General features: G+C 45.2%; 1 protein-coding gene across 1 annotated transcript in view; it reads right to left on the bottom strand.

Moving 5' to 3' along the window:
* Positions 1–294: 294 nt before the first annotated feature.
* The window catches only part of LOC309564362 (uncharacterized protein), a 67,008-nt gene continuing 48,791 nt past the window's right edge, over positions 295–18,511 (bottom strand). The window contains exons 18-23 of the mRNA XM_082268989.1: positions 18,258–18,289; positions 16,605–16,775; positions 15,080–15,191; positions 12,598–12,734; positions 10,476–10,587; positions 295–1,359 (exon numbers count right to left, since the gene is read on the bottom strand). Coding sequence (XP_082125115.1) covers positions 299–1,359; positions 10,476–10,587; positions 12,598–12,734; positions 15,080–15,191; positions 16,605–16,775; positions 18,258–18,289 — 1,625 coding nt within the window. The 3' untranslated portion in view covers positions 295–298. The remainder of the gene's footprint in view (positions 1,360–10,475; positions 10,588–12,597; positions 12,735–15,079; positions 15,192–16,604; positions 16,776–18,257; positions 18,290–18,511) is intronic.

Raw genomic sequence — 18,511 nt, forward strand, 5'->3', positions numbered from 1 at the left:
ACTTTGGCTTCAAGTTATATTGTCCCACCACTGACTGAAACAGGCCACAATGCATCTTAAAATATACAATATCCAGTCCAAACATCCAGTGGGGACCTCAATTCTAGTGAGAACCCTTTGAAGATATTTCCTGTCACTTCCTGTTGTGACTCTGGACAGGACTTGAGGGTAAATTTCCCCAACCGGACACAGACACAGGTCTGTGTAAAGGTACACTTCACCCTTTATAATTTTGGTTTCCTGCATTCATACTATGAGTATGGCAGCTCTTTCCCATGCAAAATGCACCCCCATCTTCTCAGCACAAAGGAAGCTTATCCGCGGCGTGCAACTTCTTATGATACGTGAAGGCCGACCTCGTCTGAAAAGACTTCCCACACTGGGTACACGAGAAAGGCTTCTTGCTGCTGTGGATCGTCTGGTGAGTAATTAAATTCGACTTGCAGGAGAAACACTTCCCGCACACAGAGCACGAGTACGGCTTCACCCCCGTGTGAGTCCTGAGATGGTCGACGAGGTACGATTTCCGGGAATAGGTCTTCCCGCACTCTGAGCAGGAGAAAGGCCTCTCCGACGTGTGGCTCCTCCTGTGCGTGTTCAGATGAGTCCTCTGGGAGAAACACTTCCCGCACTCCGGGCACGGATACGGCTTCTCCCCCGTGTGAACCCTTTCGTGAAGGATGAGGACCGACTTTCGGGAAAATTGTTTCCCGCACTCGGTACAGAAGAAGGGCTTCACCCCGGTGTGAAACGATTCGTGCGTGAGCAGAGAGATTTTGTGGGAGAAACATTTGCCACATTCGGAGCAGCAATATGGTTTCACCCCCGTATGAATCCTTTCATGGGAAACCAGATGGGCCCTCTGAGAGAAGCTTTTCCCACACTCGGTGCATGAAAACGGCCTCTCTTCCGTGTGGGTCCTTTTATGTCTTATAAAGGCCGATTTCAGCTTAAAGCCTTTCCCGCACTCAGTACACGAATAAGGGAGTCCCCAGCCATGGTTAGATTGGTGTCTTTGGAGAAAGCAATTTTGAATAAAACTATTTTCATAATTTGAGTGTGAATAGGTCCCTGTCAGGCTATGACTTGAGGGGTCTGTAATAAGTTCTTCCTCCTTGACAAAACGCTCCCCATGTTCGGAAAATGGGAACATGTCTCCCCCTGTGCGATGAGTAATGGGGAGTGAGCGACCAGGAAAGTTCCCCTTGTCCAAGGAAAGGTCTGTCATGCGAGGTCCTGGATAGAGATACAAGGACATTGAGTTTCTTCCTGAAGAATCTTCCATGAGGTCATCAGCTGTATTACCATACGGAGCAAAAATGTAACGTCTGTTCTCATAATTTCTGCTTTGAGGTCCACCTGGAAGAAATACAATGTAAACAGTTAAGCCAATTTTCAGGAATGTTTTCCAAAATTACAAAAAAAAAAACTAGGAGGTGCACCTAAATTTTGGTGCCGAAACCAAAACTGAAACTTCAGGATGCACTTGGCAGGAAAATTACAGTTTTTAAAAAAATATATAAATTTTAATATATATTTCTATTATAGTCAATTTTGTAACCAATTCTGGACCAGAAGGATTTGCCCCCTTAACCACTTAAGCCCCGGAGGATTTGGCTGCTCAAAGACCATGCCCTATTTTGCGATTCGGCACTGCGTGACTTTAACGGACAATTGAGCGGTCGTGCGACGCTGTACCCAAATGAAGGACAAAGAGGGAATCCGATTTCCGAAAGGATTCAGTGGACGACAGGTAAACCCTGATCGCCGGGACAACATCCAAGGAATGCAATGCAACCTCCTTAGGATGCTTCGGCTTCACACAGAGCGAAGGCAAAACAATGTCCTCATTAAGGTGGAAATCAGAGACCACCTTAGGGAGAAAAGAGGAATGAGGTCATAAGACCATCTTATCCTTGTGAATCACCAAGTAAGGAGAACGGCAAGACAACGCCGCCAGCTCCGACACCCTGCGAGCCGAAGTGATCGCCACTAAAAAGGCAACTTTCTTAGACAGCAAAGTTAACGATATCTCCCGGATTTTTTCAAAGGGAGAACGCTGTAACGCGGACAGAACTAAGTTCAAGTCCCATGGAGGTAAAGGCTCCCTCCGGGGAGGGGCCAAATGTCGCACACCTTGAATAAAGGTGCGAATCAAGGAATGAGATGCCACAGGGCGTTGGAAAAGAATAGCCAGCGCATAAACCTGGCCCTTTATCGTGGCCAGCGCCAAGTGCTGGTCCACACCAGTCTGGAGAAAAGCCAACACTCTCGACACCGAGTACGAGCGAGGGGAGAACCCCCTGGACTCACACCAGGCGAAATAAGCTTTCCAGGTACGGTAATAGATTTTACCAGAAGAGGATTTCATAGCCTTGATTAGAGTAGGAATGACCTCTGAAGAGAGACCCCTGTCTCTCAGGACCTGGGTCTCAACAGCCAGGCCGTTAAAGCCAGAGACTGTAAAGCAGGATGGAAGATCAGTCCCTGAGACAGTAGATCTTCCCTTATTGGCAGCCGCCAAGGAGGCGCCACTGCCAGGTGAACAACGTTGGCGTACCAGGACCGGCGCTACCAGAATCACCAAGTGCGGTTCCGAGGCTAGCCTGCGAAGGAACCTGGACAACAACTGAATCGGAGGAAAGGCATACATCAGACGATACTGATGCCAAGGGGCCACCAACGCATCCGAGGCGTCTGCCAGAGGATCGCGCGTTCTTGCCACGAACCTTTCCACCTTGTGGTTTAGCTGGGACGCGAACAGATCCACGTCCGGAATCCCCACTTCGCACACAGCATTTGGAAGACCTCCGGGTGCAGGGACCATTCCCCCTGGTTCAGGGTCTGGCGGCTCAGATAGTCAGCACCCGGAATGTGAACTGCTGAAATCGCCGGGACTTGAGTCTCGGCCCAAGACAGAATGTCGGTCACCTCCCGGGGCGCTCGGGCACTCCTGGTGCCCCCTTGGTGGTTGATGTAGGCCACCACGGTAGCATTGTCCATCTGTACCCGAACAGGACGGCCCCGAAGGCGGTCCGACCACTGGAAGAGACAGAGTTTGATCGCTCTTAATTCCAAAATGTTGATCAGAAGGGAGGATTCCTCCCCTGACCAAGTGCCCTGGGCAGACAGGTTGCCCAGGACTCCACCCCAGCCCGACAGGCTGGCATCCGTGGTAAGCACCTTCCACAGTAACGGACGGAAGGATTGCCCTTCTGACACAGCCGGGGACTGGAGCCACCACAGAAGATCCATTCTGGTCCAGCGACTCAAAGAGACACTCAGATCCAAGGACTGAGGTAGCCAGACTGAGGTAGGTCCCACCTGGCCAGGATCTCCGCTTGAAGAGACCTTGTGTGAAACTGAGCGAAGGGTATCGCCTCGAAGGCCGATACCATAAACCCCAGGGATCTCATGCAGGTCCTGAGTGAGGAGGATGGTTTGTCCCTGAGGGACCTGATCTCGTCCTGCAAGGTCCGGAGCTTGTCCTCCGGCAAGAACACCTTTGCCTGAGCAGAGTCCAGGATCATTCCCAGATAGAGAAGACGAACCGAAGGAGACAAGGACGACTTCTGTACGTTGATGGTCCATCCGAACTCCTGGAGCGTCTGTACCGTGGTGGACAGATCGCGCAGTAGGTTCTGGCTGACACTCGATCTTAAGAGGAGATCGTCCAGATACCCCAAGACCGCAATGCCCTGTGCCCTTAGCAGGCACCAGCACTTTGGTAAAGACCCTTGGAGCCGAAGCGAGACCGAAAGGTAACGCCACAAACTGATAGTGGTCCTCCACGATAGTGAAACGAAGGTACCTCTGGTGACCCTCGAAAATAGGAATGAGTAGGTAAGCATCCTTCAGGTCTATAGAGGCCAGGAATTCCCCTGGGCTCAGAGAGGCCACCACCGAGCGGAGAGATTCCATACGGAACTTCCGCACGCGCACGAAGCGGTTCAGCGCTTTCAGGTCCAGAATAGGATGCACCTTGCCCTCCTTTCTGGGCACAGTAAACAGATTGGAATAAAACCCCCGAAACCTGTCCCGATGAGGCACCGGGAAAATCCCCCCGAAACCTGTTCCGATGAGGCACCGGGAAAATCCCCCCCTGAGCAAGGAGGTCCTGCACCGCTTGATGCAGGTCCTGCAGGCGCCCTGGGGTTAAATGAAGATTTGAGGCAAAAAATCTGTCCGCCGGCCGAGAAAGGAATTCGATCTTGTACCCTGATCGAATGATTTCCTGAACCCACCTGTCCGGAATGCGGAGCAGCCAAGGTTGAAGAAAACCACGCAAACGTCCCCCCACCCCAGAAATGGGTGAGGGCGCCCCTTCAGGCAGAAGCGGATTGACCCGCCGCACCGGCATTGCCGGACTTCTGCTTGCCCGCCCAGGGCTTCTTCTGGCTACCTTGGCCCTTGAAGGGCTTGCCCTTGGTTTTATTCCTAAAGGCACGAAAGGAACCTTGATTGGGTCGAGAGGCGGAACCCCGCTTGCCACGAAAGGACTTGTTTTTGGGGTTCTGGGGCAGCATCGTGCTCTTGCCCCCCGTGACGCCTTTTACCAAGGTGTCCAACGCCTCGTCAAAAAGGCGAGAACCTGCATAAGGAAAATCAGCAACTGTCTTCCGTGATGTCTGGTAAGCCGACCAGCTCTTCAGCCAGATCAGTCGACGGTTAAGCACCGTGACACTCGACAGGCGTGCGGCCAGAGGGGCCTCATTCAAGGCCGCATCACACAAATACATGACTCCTTGGTGAATTTGATCCACCATAGCCAGCGTGGCAGGTGGGGCAGAATCAGACGCAAGGTTGCGTCTAAGCACCTTAGTCCAATCCGCCACCGCCTGAGCCACCAGGACGGACGCGAAAATAGGTTTGAGCAAGGAACCCGCCACCGTGTAGCAATGGCGGGCAAGAGACTCCAACCTCCTGTCCGTGGGATCCCGGGAACACCGGGGTGTCCTCAGTGGGAACCAGAGTAGCCTTGTTTAAGACGGCCACAGTGTGATCCACCTGTGGGGGCACACACCAGCGCGTTTCCGTAGCCGGCGCAAAGGGATAAAGCAGTTTAAACCGACTAGGTACCGCGAATGGACGTTTTAAAGTGCGCCACAGTTCATTCACAGTGTAATGAAATTCAGCGGGGCAGGGAAAAACCTGCGCCAACTTGCGGGTCCTATGTGTACCAAACGATGACACAATGCCCACAGGAGTGGGCTCATCCTCCAAATGTAGAGTCTCTTTCACAGAAGAGATTAACTCATCCATAGTTGCGTGTTCTTCAGGTGACCCTGGGGGAGAATCATCAACCCCCTCCACCTCCCCCTCAGGCCCCGGAGGGTCCAGGGATGAGCGAGACCCTGAAAAGGGCACGCCCGCCACAGCAGCCACATCACCATCTGAATCAGAGGAGAAAGATAATCTAGGCCTTTTCCTAGCAGCATGTTCAGCCATCAGCACCTCCATTTTGGACACTAAAGACGCCACTACGGCGGCCAAATCAGGTATAACAGGGGGTACAGCAGGACTGGGGTCCCCCACCAGGGCTGGAGGGAATTTGCTGTCCTGAGATTCCATTGCCCAAGTTACAGTAACAAAGTACAAGAAGAGGTACTGGCCCTTTAAGATCGCCGCAGAGTGCGCAGCCCACCGCTATATGCACAGTGAACAAAGACCCCCAAAAGGAGACCAAACTGAGCCAGGAAGGACAAAACAAGGAGCTATGGAAGAGACAGTCTGCAGAGCCCCCACAGAGTGTTACCACATCGATCGCTGCTTCAGAGGAAAAGGAAGTGAGGTCATCAGAGGCTGAACTATAAGCTGCAAGACTCAGGGAAAATGGCTGCCCATAGAACTGAATGGAAGGCTTCGGCAAGATGGCCGCCGAACATGTGCTCGGAACGATCGTTCTGCCACACACAAGATGGCGCCAAAACAGCATGTAGTTAAGCCCACAGTGAAGCCAGACATGCTTGCCCATACCTAAGATGGCGGACCGCACGTTTTTTACCCGCTGCGGCCGCCACACACACAGTCTGCACCCCCCAAAACACCGCAGTGACACAGGGGAAGGGGCCCCCAAAACCACACAGCACCGCAGAGCATGTAACAAGGAGACCTCTGCAGGGATCGCATCAGGGAGCCCCACACAGGCACAGACATGGGGGACACACAGCAACACAGGACTGCCACCCCAGACAGAGGCCCCACACAGAAAGTACTTACCTGTACCGGATGATGGCGTGGGGTGCCTCTATGAACGGAAAGCCGCTGTCCTCATCTGACAGGGAATGCCGTTAGCCAAGGACAGGACATTGCAGCACCGCAGATGTGTCCAGTGAGGTAGCCACCTCACAGGCTGCATCCCTGCTGGGAGCAGGGATGGGTCGTTCATAAGGCCAGGACGAACACATGGCTGAACGCTCGATGGCGGGCTGGGGGTCCCTCTGACCCTCTGCTCTGGAGAACCAGGGCGGTCAGTGCGATTCCCAGCTCCGCAAGAATCCGTCTTCATCCGAGGATCCGACTAAAAAAACTAAAGCTGACAAAATAAACAGCTAGTAAAAGAAAGGAAAAACTGACATTTTCAAATAAAATCAAAGAAAAAAGATTAGAAAGGCTGAGACTGTAGCCCCAGCACAGGGAAGCCTAACTACTCCTGACGCTAGGCAGAAACAAACTGAGTTGGGAGGGATCACTGCAGGGGGGTATTGACCAGTGGGACAGCCCCCATGGGTGTGTCTATGCTAAATGCTTTTGTTCTTTTGACTAAGTCTTATGCCTAGCTACTCCTGCGGAGCGGAAGTCAATACCCAATAGTGATGACTTAGAGGTGGCGGCGACTGTTGGAGGACGTAAGAGAAACAATATTTTTTACTTTCTGCTATATAGGATTCCCAATAAAAACAAAAATTAAAAATCTATTTTTTTTATCATTTTAGGCCAATTTGTATTCTGCTACATATTTTTGGTAAAAAAAAAAAATCCTCAATTTGTGTGTACTGTCGGAATACTGGTGAGGGGGCACATTGGGCACCTTTGCTGCCATTGTGCTGGGTGTTCAGTGTGCCCCGGTGCCTTTAACCACTTCTGGACCTGAAGGATTTGCCCCCTTAATGACCAGGCCATCTTTTGCGATTCGACACTGCGTTACTTTAGTGGGAAAATTTCCTTTTTTTCCCCCACAAATAGAGCTTTCTTTTGGTGGTATTTGATCACCTCTGCGATTTTTTATTTTTTGCGCTATAAACAAAAAAAGAGAGACAATTCTGAAAAAAAAAATATATATACATTTTTTACATTCTGCTATATGACATTCCCAAAAAAAAATTTCAAAATCAAATTTTTTATCATTTTAGGCCAATATGTTTTCAGCTAAATATGTTTGATAAAAAAAAAAAAAAAAAAAAAAAAAAAATCGCAATAAGCGTATTTTGATTCGTTTGCGCAAGAGTTATTGCGTCTACTAACTACGGGAAAGATTTAGGTCATTTTTATTGTTTTTTTTACTAGTAATGGCGGTGATCTGAGATTTTTAGCGGGACTGCGACATTGCGGCACACAGATTGTACCACTGACATTTTCAACACTTTTGGGGGGACCAGTGACATTACTACAGTAATCAGTGCTATACATATGCACTGTTACTGTAATAATGACACTGGCAGGGAAGGGGTTAACACAGTGGGTGATCAAGGGGTTAAGTGTAAGCCTAGGGGAGTGTTTCTAACTGTATGGGGGCGGGACTTTTGAAATGACCATAGAGACATGTGATCCTATATAGAAGAATCACAGGGGGGCTGTGATCATTCCAGAGAGAATAACGGTCAGCTGTGTTTACAACAGCTGACCGTTCTTCTCTCTCAGTGGGAAGTCATCCCGGGTGGCCGGCGGCAATCAGAGCTGCTGGTCCTGTGCATCAGAGTCCCGAGTGGGGGCGGGAGCACACCGCCAGCGGAGGGCGCTCACGCCCTAGCAGCAGGTGCGCGACCGACGTAGGGCTACGTCGGTTCACGCATGAGGGGCTGCGGTCCTTAAGTGGTTAAGCATGGATGGACCCTCTCCAGGCTCACCTGCCCTCTACTTATCCATTATTATGCATGTAACTCCTGGGGTCCTAGAGTTAGGACTGCAGATAATACTGGGGTGCCATGAAGTGGCTCTGCAGCTCGCGCATTTGTATTTGCAAATGTGTGCACACGAAACCCCTTTAACGCAAACTGTTAGACAGGATAATTTGGTTGTTTGCAGGCTGGTTGGTAAGTTGAGCTGGGAATTGTCTTTGGATTTATTTTATATACTACAGTTATAATATATATATATATATATATATATTGGAACATTTAATCTAGTCTTCAGAGCTTGCTATCATGCATGCATCTGTGATCACCTGTGCCACGCCGCATAAGTGGGTGGGATTCCATGGTAAAACAGCAGCTTTAGACCCCTTTCACACTTGTGCAAACTGAAAGTCGTGCAACTTTGCCACGCGACTTTGCCGCGACTTGAAGTAACTCCTGTGTAATCTTGAGATCTATGGACCTCAAGTTGCATCAAAGTTAGACCAAAGTAGTGCAGGGACTACTTTGAAGTCGTGTTGACTTGAAGTCGCACAGATATGAACAGTAAATAATGGAAATCATGGGGTACGACTTGTCATGCGACTTTGCAGTTCCAAGTTGCAGGGCAAGTTGCACAAGTGTGAAAGAGGCCTTAGTTACATATTCTCATTAGATTTTGTATTATCTGTATCTGTCATTACCTAATTGAATGTTCTAAGTATTTGTGTGATCTCTCTTTGCACATATTGAATACAACCCCAAAAATTACTGCTGAACCAGCCGATTTCAGCCCATAATTGTCTCGTGTGTATATAGCTTACCTACTTGCCGCCAAATCACGTACCTGTACCTCATTTGACTTCAACTGGTTGTACCGGAGAGATTACTGGAGAGCCGACAGTCAGCTCTCCAATAATGCACAACAATAATTGACAGCCCACGGGAACTGACACTTAGGATTACCAGAGGAGGATCCAAAATCAACAAACGATAAAATCGTTTATTTGGATAAACCAGGAACATGAATGCACATTACCACACCGGGTCCCGGAGAGGGCAAGAGCAGTGATGGAAATAGGGGTGTCAGATGGAAGGTGCCAAGAAGGCCAGATGCCGAGGCTCACAGGAATGGTAGCTTGAGGAGAGCCACGCCAGACTCAGCAGGATGGATAAGCCACTCATCCGCGAAAAAAACAGTGTGGAGCGCAAGCGTCCCCGTTGCCGTGACTACACGTTTCCCACGCATGCGTTCACATGAGCGCATGCGTTGACATGAACGCGAAACGCGTAGTCACTGCAATGGGGAAGCTTGCACTTCACACTGGTTCTTTCTACCTTTTTTTTTTTTTTCGCCTATTTATTTTATCTTTTATTTTTTGAAATAAAAATGAAAGCGCCCCGTCCTGTTAGCTTGCACGCAGAAGCAAGTCCCGCCCACATATGTAAACGGTGTTCAAACCACACATGTGAGGTATCGCCGCGATCGTTAGAGGAGAGCAATCATTTGAGCCCTAGACCTCCTCTGTAACTCTAAACTGGTAACCTGTAGAAATTTTTAAAATGTTGCCTATGGAGATTTTTAAGTACCAATGTTTGTTGCCATTCCACAAGCATGCGCAATTTGGAAGCATGACATGTTGGGTACCTATTTACTCGGTGTAACATTATCTTTGAAGAACATCCAAAAGTAGGACCGCACTCAAGGCGGGTGTTGTAATCAATAAAATCCTTTATTCCTCATAGACAAATTCACACAGACAGACATGTCAGGTTGACGCGTTTCATAATATAGATAATCGCTTACTCATAACCACACATTACGGAAAAAAAATGGGCTAACTTTACTGTTTTCTTATTTTTTAATTAAAAAAAAGTGAATTTTCCCCAAAACAATTGCGTTTGTAAGACCGCTGCGCAAATACTGTGTGATAACAAAATATTGCAACGATCTCCATTTTATTCTCCAGGGTCTCTGCTTAAAAAAATATATATGATGTTTGGGGGTTCTAAGTAATTTTTACAAGTAAAGTTTTAACTTGTAAACAACAAGTGTCAGAAAAAGGCCCAGTCCAGAAGTGGTTAATTAGAATGTTAATGATATCTTTGTCAGATAAAGTAGTTGCTAGAGGGGGATTAGCAATGAATCAGCCCTACCTCATTATCTAAACCATTGTGTGATATTTTGGGTAAATATTGGGGTGGTCCCTGACATACTTTTCAAGTGTATACAAAGTTTGTATTCTTGTTCAATAAATGAGTTTCAGAGTTTGCAGCTAAAACGAGTGCTGCCTAGTTCTTGGTTGCAATAGGCGGCTATAATATCTGATACCTATGTTCAAGACTGGAGGAAGCCGAATACACCTTGCACCTTGTGCTTCGATCCCGTCACACTTACAATCGAATTAATTGTTTATGACTCACCTGTGCTGATCTCTGGAGGGATTCCATACTCCTTACATGGCTCATCACCACTACCATACAGCTCTTCTTCTTCCTCTTTAATTTTCACTTTAATACCAATTACATTTTCAACCTAGGCAACACAAGACATACATTATATAATCCATAGAAAAACTATTCTGTGGCTACCAGAACCAGTATGACCCATACCGTTTATACAGCAAGCTTAGAGGATCATAATCAAAGCTACTCAAGTAACTCAAGCTGTGTGATCCAAGAGATGAATAGGATGGGGTAAAGAGGTAAAAATTATCCTACAATCAATAAATATCTGCTGCCTGTCATCTAGAACCCATAATGGAATCATTCATTTACTTCCCTCTTTCTCTCTTTCCTTTTGCTTTCCTTTTGCTTGGATTTCCCAAAAAATTGCATTTGTAAGACGGCTGCACAAATACTGTGTGACATAAAATATTGCAAAGACCGCCATTTTATTCTCAAGGGTCTCTGCTAAAAAAAATTGTATATAATGTTTGGGGGTTCTAAGTAATTTTCTAGCTTGTTAGCAACAAGTGTCAGAAAAGGGCTTAGCCTTTAAGTGGTTAAACTGCCCTCAATTAAAGACAGAAGTTCATCCTTTTGATCCAATAGAACCAAATGATACAATGTTTCATTTTATTTCAGCTGCTGAGCAATTTTGATAAACATTTGCCAGCTGTTTTTTTTTTTTTTTTTTTTGACTGCTCTGAGCAGAGAACGGCTCTGCACCTGTTACATGAATCATGGAAATGCAGGATTAGGATCATGAGGGGGGTTGAATCGAGATCCCGATTTTTTAACGATTAATCATACAGCCTTAACTGTACTCATGACATTTTTAACATTTTTTTTTACACAAATAGAGCTTTCTTTTGGTGGTATTTAATCACCACTGGGTTTTTTTTTTCTTAAGTAAACAAAAAAAGACTGAAAATTTTGAAAAAAAACGTGTTTTTCCTAATTTCTGTTATAAAAGTCTGCAAATAATCTTTCTTCATACATTTAGGTCAAACTGTATTCTACTACAATTCTTTGGTGAGAATAGCCCAAATCAGTGTATATTATTTAGTCTGTAGGGAAGTTATAGAGTCCACAAACTATGATATATATATATACCTTGTTTCTTGAGGCCCAATAATGTCAACACAGCACAGATATCCCCCAAATGACCTTTTTTGGAAAGTAGACAGTTCAAGGTATTCAGTAAGAGGCATGGCGATTTTTATAAAGATTGTAAATTTTTTGGAAATTGAAGAAATTAAAAAAAATATATATAGTTTTTTGAAATTTTATATATACATTATATATATATTTTTTATACTCTCACTAGTGCAGTACATCCTCATTATATAACTGGTGTGGTGATCAGGGACACTGACTGGTGACAGTATGTAAAAAAAAAAAAAAAAAAAAAAAAAATTATATATATATATATATATATATATATATATATATATATATATATATATATATATATATATATATATATATATATATATATATATAAATAAAATAACAAAATATATATATTTTTTTTTTTATGGGTTTTTTTTTTTACATACTGTCACCTGTCAGTGTCCCTGATCACCACACCAGTTATATGATGTTTTTTAAGAGTTTATTACATTTTTTTTTCCTTTTTTTTATGATTTTTTTTTTTTTAACACACTGTTACCAGAGTAATACAATATTACCATAGTGATATTGTATGATAATGTATGATAATGCTGTGATTAGCTGTGATTGGCCACAGCTTATCACATGGTATAGATGGGCTGTGATTGGCCCTATCTGTACTATGTGATCACTGTGACCAATCACAGCTAGCAACACAATTGTACACAATGGATGGCATGAAAGGAAGCCATCCATTGTTTACAATTGTCATGTGATCTGCTGTGATTGGTAACAGCGATCACATGGTATGGACAGCAAGCCGGTACACTGATCAGATTTCATGCCGCAGCACGGCCCCGGAGGACGTCATATGACGTCCACCCAGAATGATGAATGTCCCGCTCAGTCGTCAATTGACAACAGGCTGGGCGGGAAGTGGTTAAAGACGTATGGTGGAAGTAAGGTGGTTATTTGCTGCTTGATCTACCTGTAAATCACCAGAGTAGAGAGGAGAAGTACATCTGTCCTGTGTAGCTGGAAAAATGTCCTCCTCTTCAATCTGCTCATCATCCCTCATATACGTCCCTTCTTCTCCACCTTCAATCCTGGATTCACTCAGGTTTTCTTCCTACAAAACCCACAAAGCAATAAAATCATTAGATATCTCCAGGCTCCTGAGCATAACACAATGGATAGATGTTTCCTCCTACCTGATCCTCCAGAGGGATCTCCTGATGTTCCTGTGTGGAGTCCCGGGAATACAGAGGACGGGGACATCTCTCTGGGGGATTTCTCTTACTGGATCCATCTGTAGGAAACACACACACTGACTGAATACATTGTTTCTATGTCTTTATATCAGAGGATGTGTGTATCTAGCGCAAAAAATAAAAATCTCAGAGGTAATCAAATACCACCAAAAGAAAGCTCTATTTGGGGGGAAAAAAGGACATCAAATTTATTTAGGTACAGCGTCGCACGACCGTGCAATTGTCAGTTAAAATAACCCAGTGCTGTATTGCAAAAAATGGCCTGGTCATGAAAGGGGGTAGACCTTCAGGGGCTGAAGTGGTTAATAAAGGTGACATTTTTCTCTCTCTTATTGGTCACTGGTGCATGGGCATGTACACCGCGGTTTCTATTTTGTTCAGTGCAAGTACTTGCCAGCTTAGGAGAGTTTGAACCTTATAGCCGGCAATTTGTTCAGTAGCAATCTCCAAGCCTCTAGTTTCCAGGTCTCATAAGCAAATCAGCCCTCTGTATCAGATCACCCCATATGGATTACAATCCCTGAGTACTCCAATTTTGATGCTTTTCGACCCCCTTAAAAGGGACCACAAGCCAAATAATGGGGACACCTATCTGGCTTCCAGGTCCCATCCCTTGGACTCCTGTACAGTACTAATATTTTCCAACACTTACATTGGTCCAGCATGGAAGCCATTCAGAGAACACTTTGCATTCTTTCAATTAATGTAAAGCCTTGTCTGATTGGATGAGGTAAATAGGCGGGGTGATAATGTCACAATCTCCACCTTGAGAAAATGCAAAGTGCTCTCTAAATGTCACGCTGACAATCCTGCTGCGACTACTGTTGTAGCAGTGCTTACTACAGTGATTTCCTGCTTCCATGAGGAAGTCCCTGTAACGGAACCCCGACCCCACAATGTGCTTCCGTCAGAATACCGCTTCCTTCAGTCTTGAATATAGATATCAGATATTCTAGCCGCCCCCCATAGAAAACTAGCCGAGAAAAGCTTCTGGAACATTTATTGAACAAACTCACACCGAATATATACCACACCAGGTCAGGTGTCTGATTACATTATCATATGCAGATGAAATTGTATACAGAAATATAATTAACATATCTAAGGAACAACCAACACAAACAGTATTCTACTTTCCCACTAGCAACTAATAGATGACAGTGATTTAAAGCGGAGTTCCACCCAAAAGTGGAACTTCCGCTCATTTGTTTCCTCCCCCCTCCGGTGCCACATTTGGCACCTTTTAGGGGGGAAGGGTTACCTGTTTTTGACAGGTACCCTTCCCCACTTCCGGTATTTGGCGCCACTGTGCCGTTCCTCGGATGTTTGGCACCCTCCTCCTTCTCCCGCCGCCGAGCCAATAGGAATGTGCTTCGCACATATGCAGTAGGGACCCGCCTGTGAAGCAGCAAGGCTTCACTGCCGGGTTTCCTTACCGGCAATGGCGGCGACAGCACCCAACAGCCAATGGAAACATTGTCTGCGGTGCCGACATCGCTGGACTCCAGGACAGGTAAGTGTCCTAATATTAAAAGTCAGCAGCTACAGTATGTGCAGCTGCTGACTTTTACATTTTTGTAGGGGGGCTGGAACTCCGTGGAACTCCGCTTTAATTAACTTGAGCTAATTAACTAGAAGACTTGTCGTCATCGAGCTCATGAAGTACAATACACATTATTATAAGTGTAAACACATCACACCTTAATACACAGACAATAGGAAGAGACCACCAGTAACAGACTGTCCATCTCAGACATTGAAGAACATGCAACAGAGGCCAATGTGACCAGCTCTTTCAAATGAACATGTTCAGAACCAAACAAACCAGGAATAGTCTTCATATATTTCTTGGGAGATTTATGGTTGATAAATATTACTGTCCCATTTGAAGTAATCCAAACCATATTCTCAGTGTCCATTAAGTAGCTGTCCATCATTTCCTTGGTCACCCTGTGTCCCTAATAGACACAGAAGGACTTACACATAAGAGAGGCCTAGGGAGCTGAGAGAAGGATTTCCCAATCTCTCTAAGGTAAGCTGGGCTCCACGGGCCCCCCAACCAAAGTGACTCACGTCACAGTCCTAATAGGGGCTGATGGTTCCTGACTCCCCCATTGGGCACATACTGTCTCCCCATTCCCCCATTGGGCACATACTGTCTCCCCGTTACTGTGGGGGGGGGGGGAGAAGATTACTCACCTGTGATGATCTCTGGAGGGATTTCCTTTTCTTTATAGGGCTCATTACCCCTCACATGCAGCTCTTCGTCTTCCTCTTTAACTACCACTTTAATATCCATGAAAGTTTCACCCTAGATAATTCAATAGATACATTATATAATCTGCACACATAAAATGTATATATTTGTGTTACTTTTGAGCTACTAAAATCAGTATGAAATCATAAAAATAACAAACTAGTAGGCCCCATTCATACCTGAGCGTTTTGTAGCTTGAAACTCCAAAACGCTCAACATCCAGAATCCCATGTATTACAATTACGACTGTTCACATAGGAGCGCTCAAACGCTTCTAGCTTGAAGCCTAAAGCTCCAAAACGTAAATGAGCTACTTTAAGGCAGATATGGGCATTATTGGCCCCATAAACTTCAATAGAATGCCCTAAAAAAGAGTGCTTTTAAGCGCATTTTGATGTATTTTAGCCATTTTTGAGCCTGTAAGGACTGGTCGCCCCCAGCCCCCCAAAAGTGCTTTCTATTGCCTTAGGACTTGTTTACACTTGCTTCAAAATGTAGCATTGGACACACTTTTATTACCTAGCAGACTTGCCGTCATCGAGCTCATTAAGTACAATACACATTATTATAAGTGTAAACACATCAAACCCTAATACACAGACAATAGCAGCAGACCACCAGTAACAGACTCTCTGTCTCCTACATTGAAGAACATGGAACAGAGGCGAATGTGACCACACAATCAAATCCCTTTTCGCTAAATAAAATGGTTATCTTACAGTCCTGTTCACACATTGTGTTTGCTTTGCTTCAAAAATGATTAACCATGTCGCTTTCTTGGTGTTTTGAAGCATCTCCAAAGCCTCCATAGAAGTCTGACAACGCTCGCTAACAGCACCTGCAGCTTTTGAGAGGCTTTTATTCAGCTTTAGCTTCTGTTTGTTTTGAAAGTATTGCAGGTATGAGATATCCCAGGATGCACTGGGAAAACCAACAAGTGAACCAGAAAGACATCATCAGCAGTCACTTCCGGTTCATGTGTATATATTCCGGGAGTGTCTGGTGCAGACGTCACATCTGATGTGCAGTAGGAAGGTAAGTGGGGTCTAGACTAAAGAGGAGCAAATAGCAGAGGGCACACGTTGGGAAAGCTATAGGTGATAGGGGACCGGAGAGATAGGACTGAGCTGCAGAGGATCAGCAGAGCTGGGGATAGGAGCAGGTCAAACAAGCAATGTCACATGTCGTGCTCAGCATTGGAGCAATATAGCAGGATCCCGGTATAGCCACTCAAAATCCGGGGATGTACCGGTACATCGGCTGGCATTAGGTGGTTAACCTGCCCTTCTCGCTGCCATCAAGCCATCCTGGTTTTCCCTGGTCCATATGATCCATCCAGCTCCCTGCCTTTCCACCACCCAATGGATCCCCAATAGGTTTTCACCAATGCCCTTTCTCTGTTCTATCTGCCTTTACTCTGACTGACCACTCCCTCAATCAGCATTCCTAATTTAATGTTTGACCCACATGATAGTCCTGAAGAATCTTGCAGTCATCCTCTAAATCTCCAGAGTAGAGAGGAGAAGAACATCGGCCTTGTGTATCTGAAGGAATTTTCTCCTCAACACTACGCTCATCATCTCTCATTGACATCTCTTCTTCTCCACCTTCAATCCTGGATTCACTCAGGTTTTCTTCCTAACCCACAAAACAAAAAAACAAATAAAAAATGATATATATTATCCAGCTCCAGGCACATGATCTGAACACTAGAACTAAACCTTTCCATCTACCTCATCCTCCTGAGGGATCACTTGATGTTCCTGTGTGGAGTCTCGGGAATACAGAGGACGGGGACATCTCTCTGGGGGATTTCTGTTACTGGATCCATCTGTAGGAAACACACACACTGACTGAATACATTGTTTCTATGTCTTTATATCAGAGGATGTGTGTATCTAGGGGGATCCTCAATACAAGAAATTAATGTCTCCTGTTACCCGGTGATGTGAGGGGCGGCCGCTTCTCCATCATGACGTCCTTGTAGAGATCCTTGTGTCCTTCTATATACTCCCACTCCTCCATGGAGAAATAGACAGTGACATCCTGACACCTTATAGGAACCTGACACACACAATGATACAAGCAACATTTTAATATTATTATCCACTTGAAGAACAGGCCTTTTCCGACATATGTTGTTTACAAGTAAAAATCTTTATTTTTTTTTTGCTAGAAAATGACTTAGAACATTATATTTATGTATATTGCACCCCATTGATTTGTTTGTTGGGGGTTTTGGATGAAGAGCAGTGGCCGAAGCATACTAGAATTATGTTAATGGAGACACTATTCTTGGCCCGTCAGGCTGTGGCACCTAAGTGGCACAAATCCAATCAGATGGCCAGAGGACGTGAACCAGGAAGCAGGACGGCCGGACATGTCGGCCGTCCTGTCGCTGAGCGGGCGGCACTGCGGGGGCTTCGTTTTAAGGTAAGTATTTCATAATCAGCTAGTATGCAATGCGATAGATTTATGTCATTTTTGTTTTTTTTTTACTAGTAATGGCGGCGATCAGCGATTTTTAGTGGGACTGCGACATTGCGGCGGACAGATCAGACCCCTAACTGACATTTTTTACACTTTTGGGGGGGGATCAGTGACATTACTACAGTAATCAGTGCTAAAAATATGCACTGTTACTGTAATAATGACACTGGCAGGGAACCCAGGGGTGATCAAAGGGTTAAATGGGAGCCTAGGGGGTGTTTTCTAACTGTGAGGGGGATGGGCTTGTGGAATCAACACAGAGAGCTGTGTTCCTAAATAGGAGGAACACAGGAGCTCTGTGTTGATTCCTGAGAATAAATGAGGAGGGTCGGGACTTTAAATGAAATGGCTTTCAGGATCAAATAAATACATTTAATGTGGACAACAGATAATAAACATTGTCATAGAAAATATACAGATTAATACAACAAATTTTCTTCAAGGTATTGCAAACACTGATAAATTGGTCCTCAGATCCAGTATTCATAAAACCAATAAGTATTGGACAAGAATAGTAAAATGGTTGTATAAAATCACAACGATATTGAACTCAAAATTGCAAAAATGGTAAAATGGTGTGACAAGATCAGGACATCAATAGACTCGACGCGTATCGTGGGGCAATTGTACCACTTCATCAGGAGTAGAGGTCTGGTTCATATCTACAAAGTATAGAATTATATTTGTTTAAGGAAATGACAACAATGATATTGATTGAAAACTGGACACCGGACATCCAGACCTCTACTCCTGATGAAGTGGTACAATTGCCCCACGATACGCGTCGAGTCTATTGATGTCACACCATTTTACCATTTTTTGCAATTTTGAGTTCAATATCGTTGTGATTTTATACAACCATTTTACTATTCTTGTCCAATACT

This window comes from Pelophylax lessonae (genome assembly GCF_965119305.1).
Source record: "Pelophylax lessonae genome assembly, chromosome: 9".
NCBI lineage: Eukaryota > Metazoa > Chordata > Amphibia > Anura > Ranidae > Pelophylax > Pelophylax lessonae.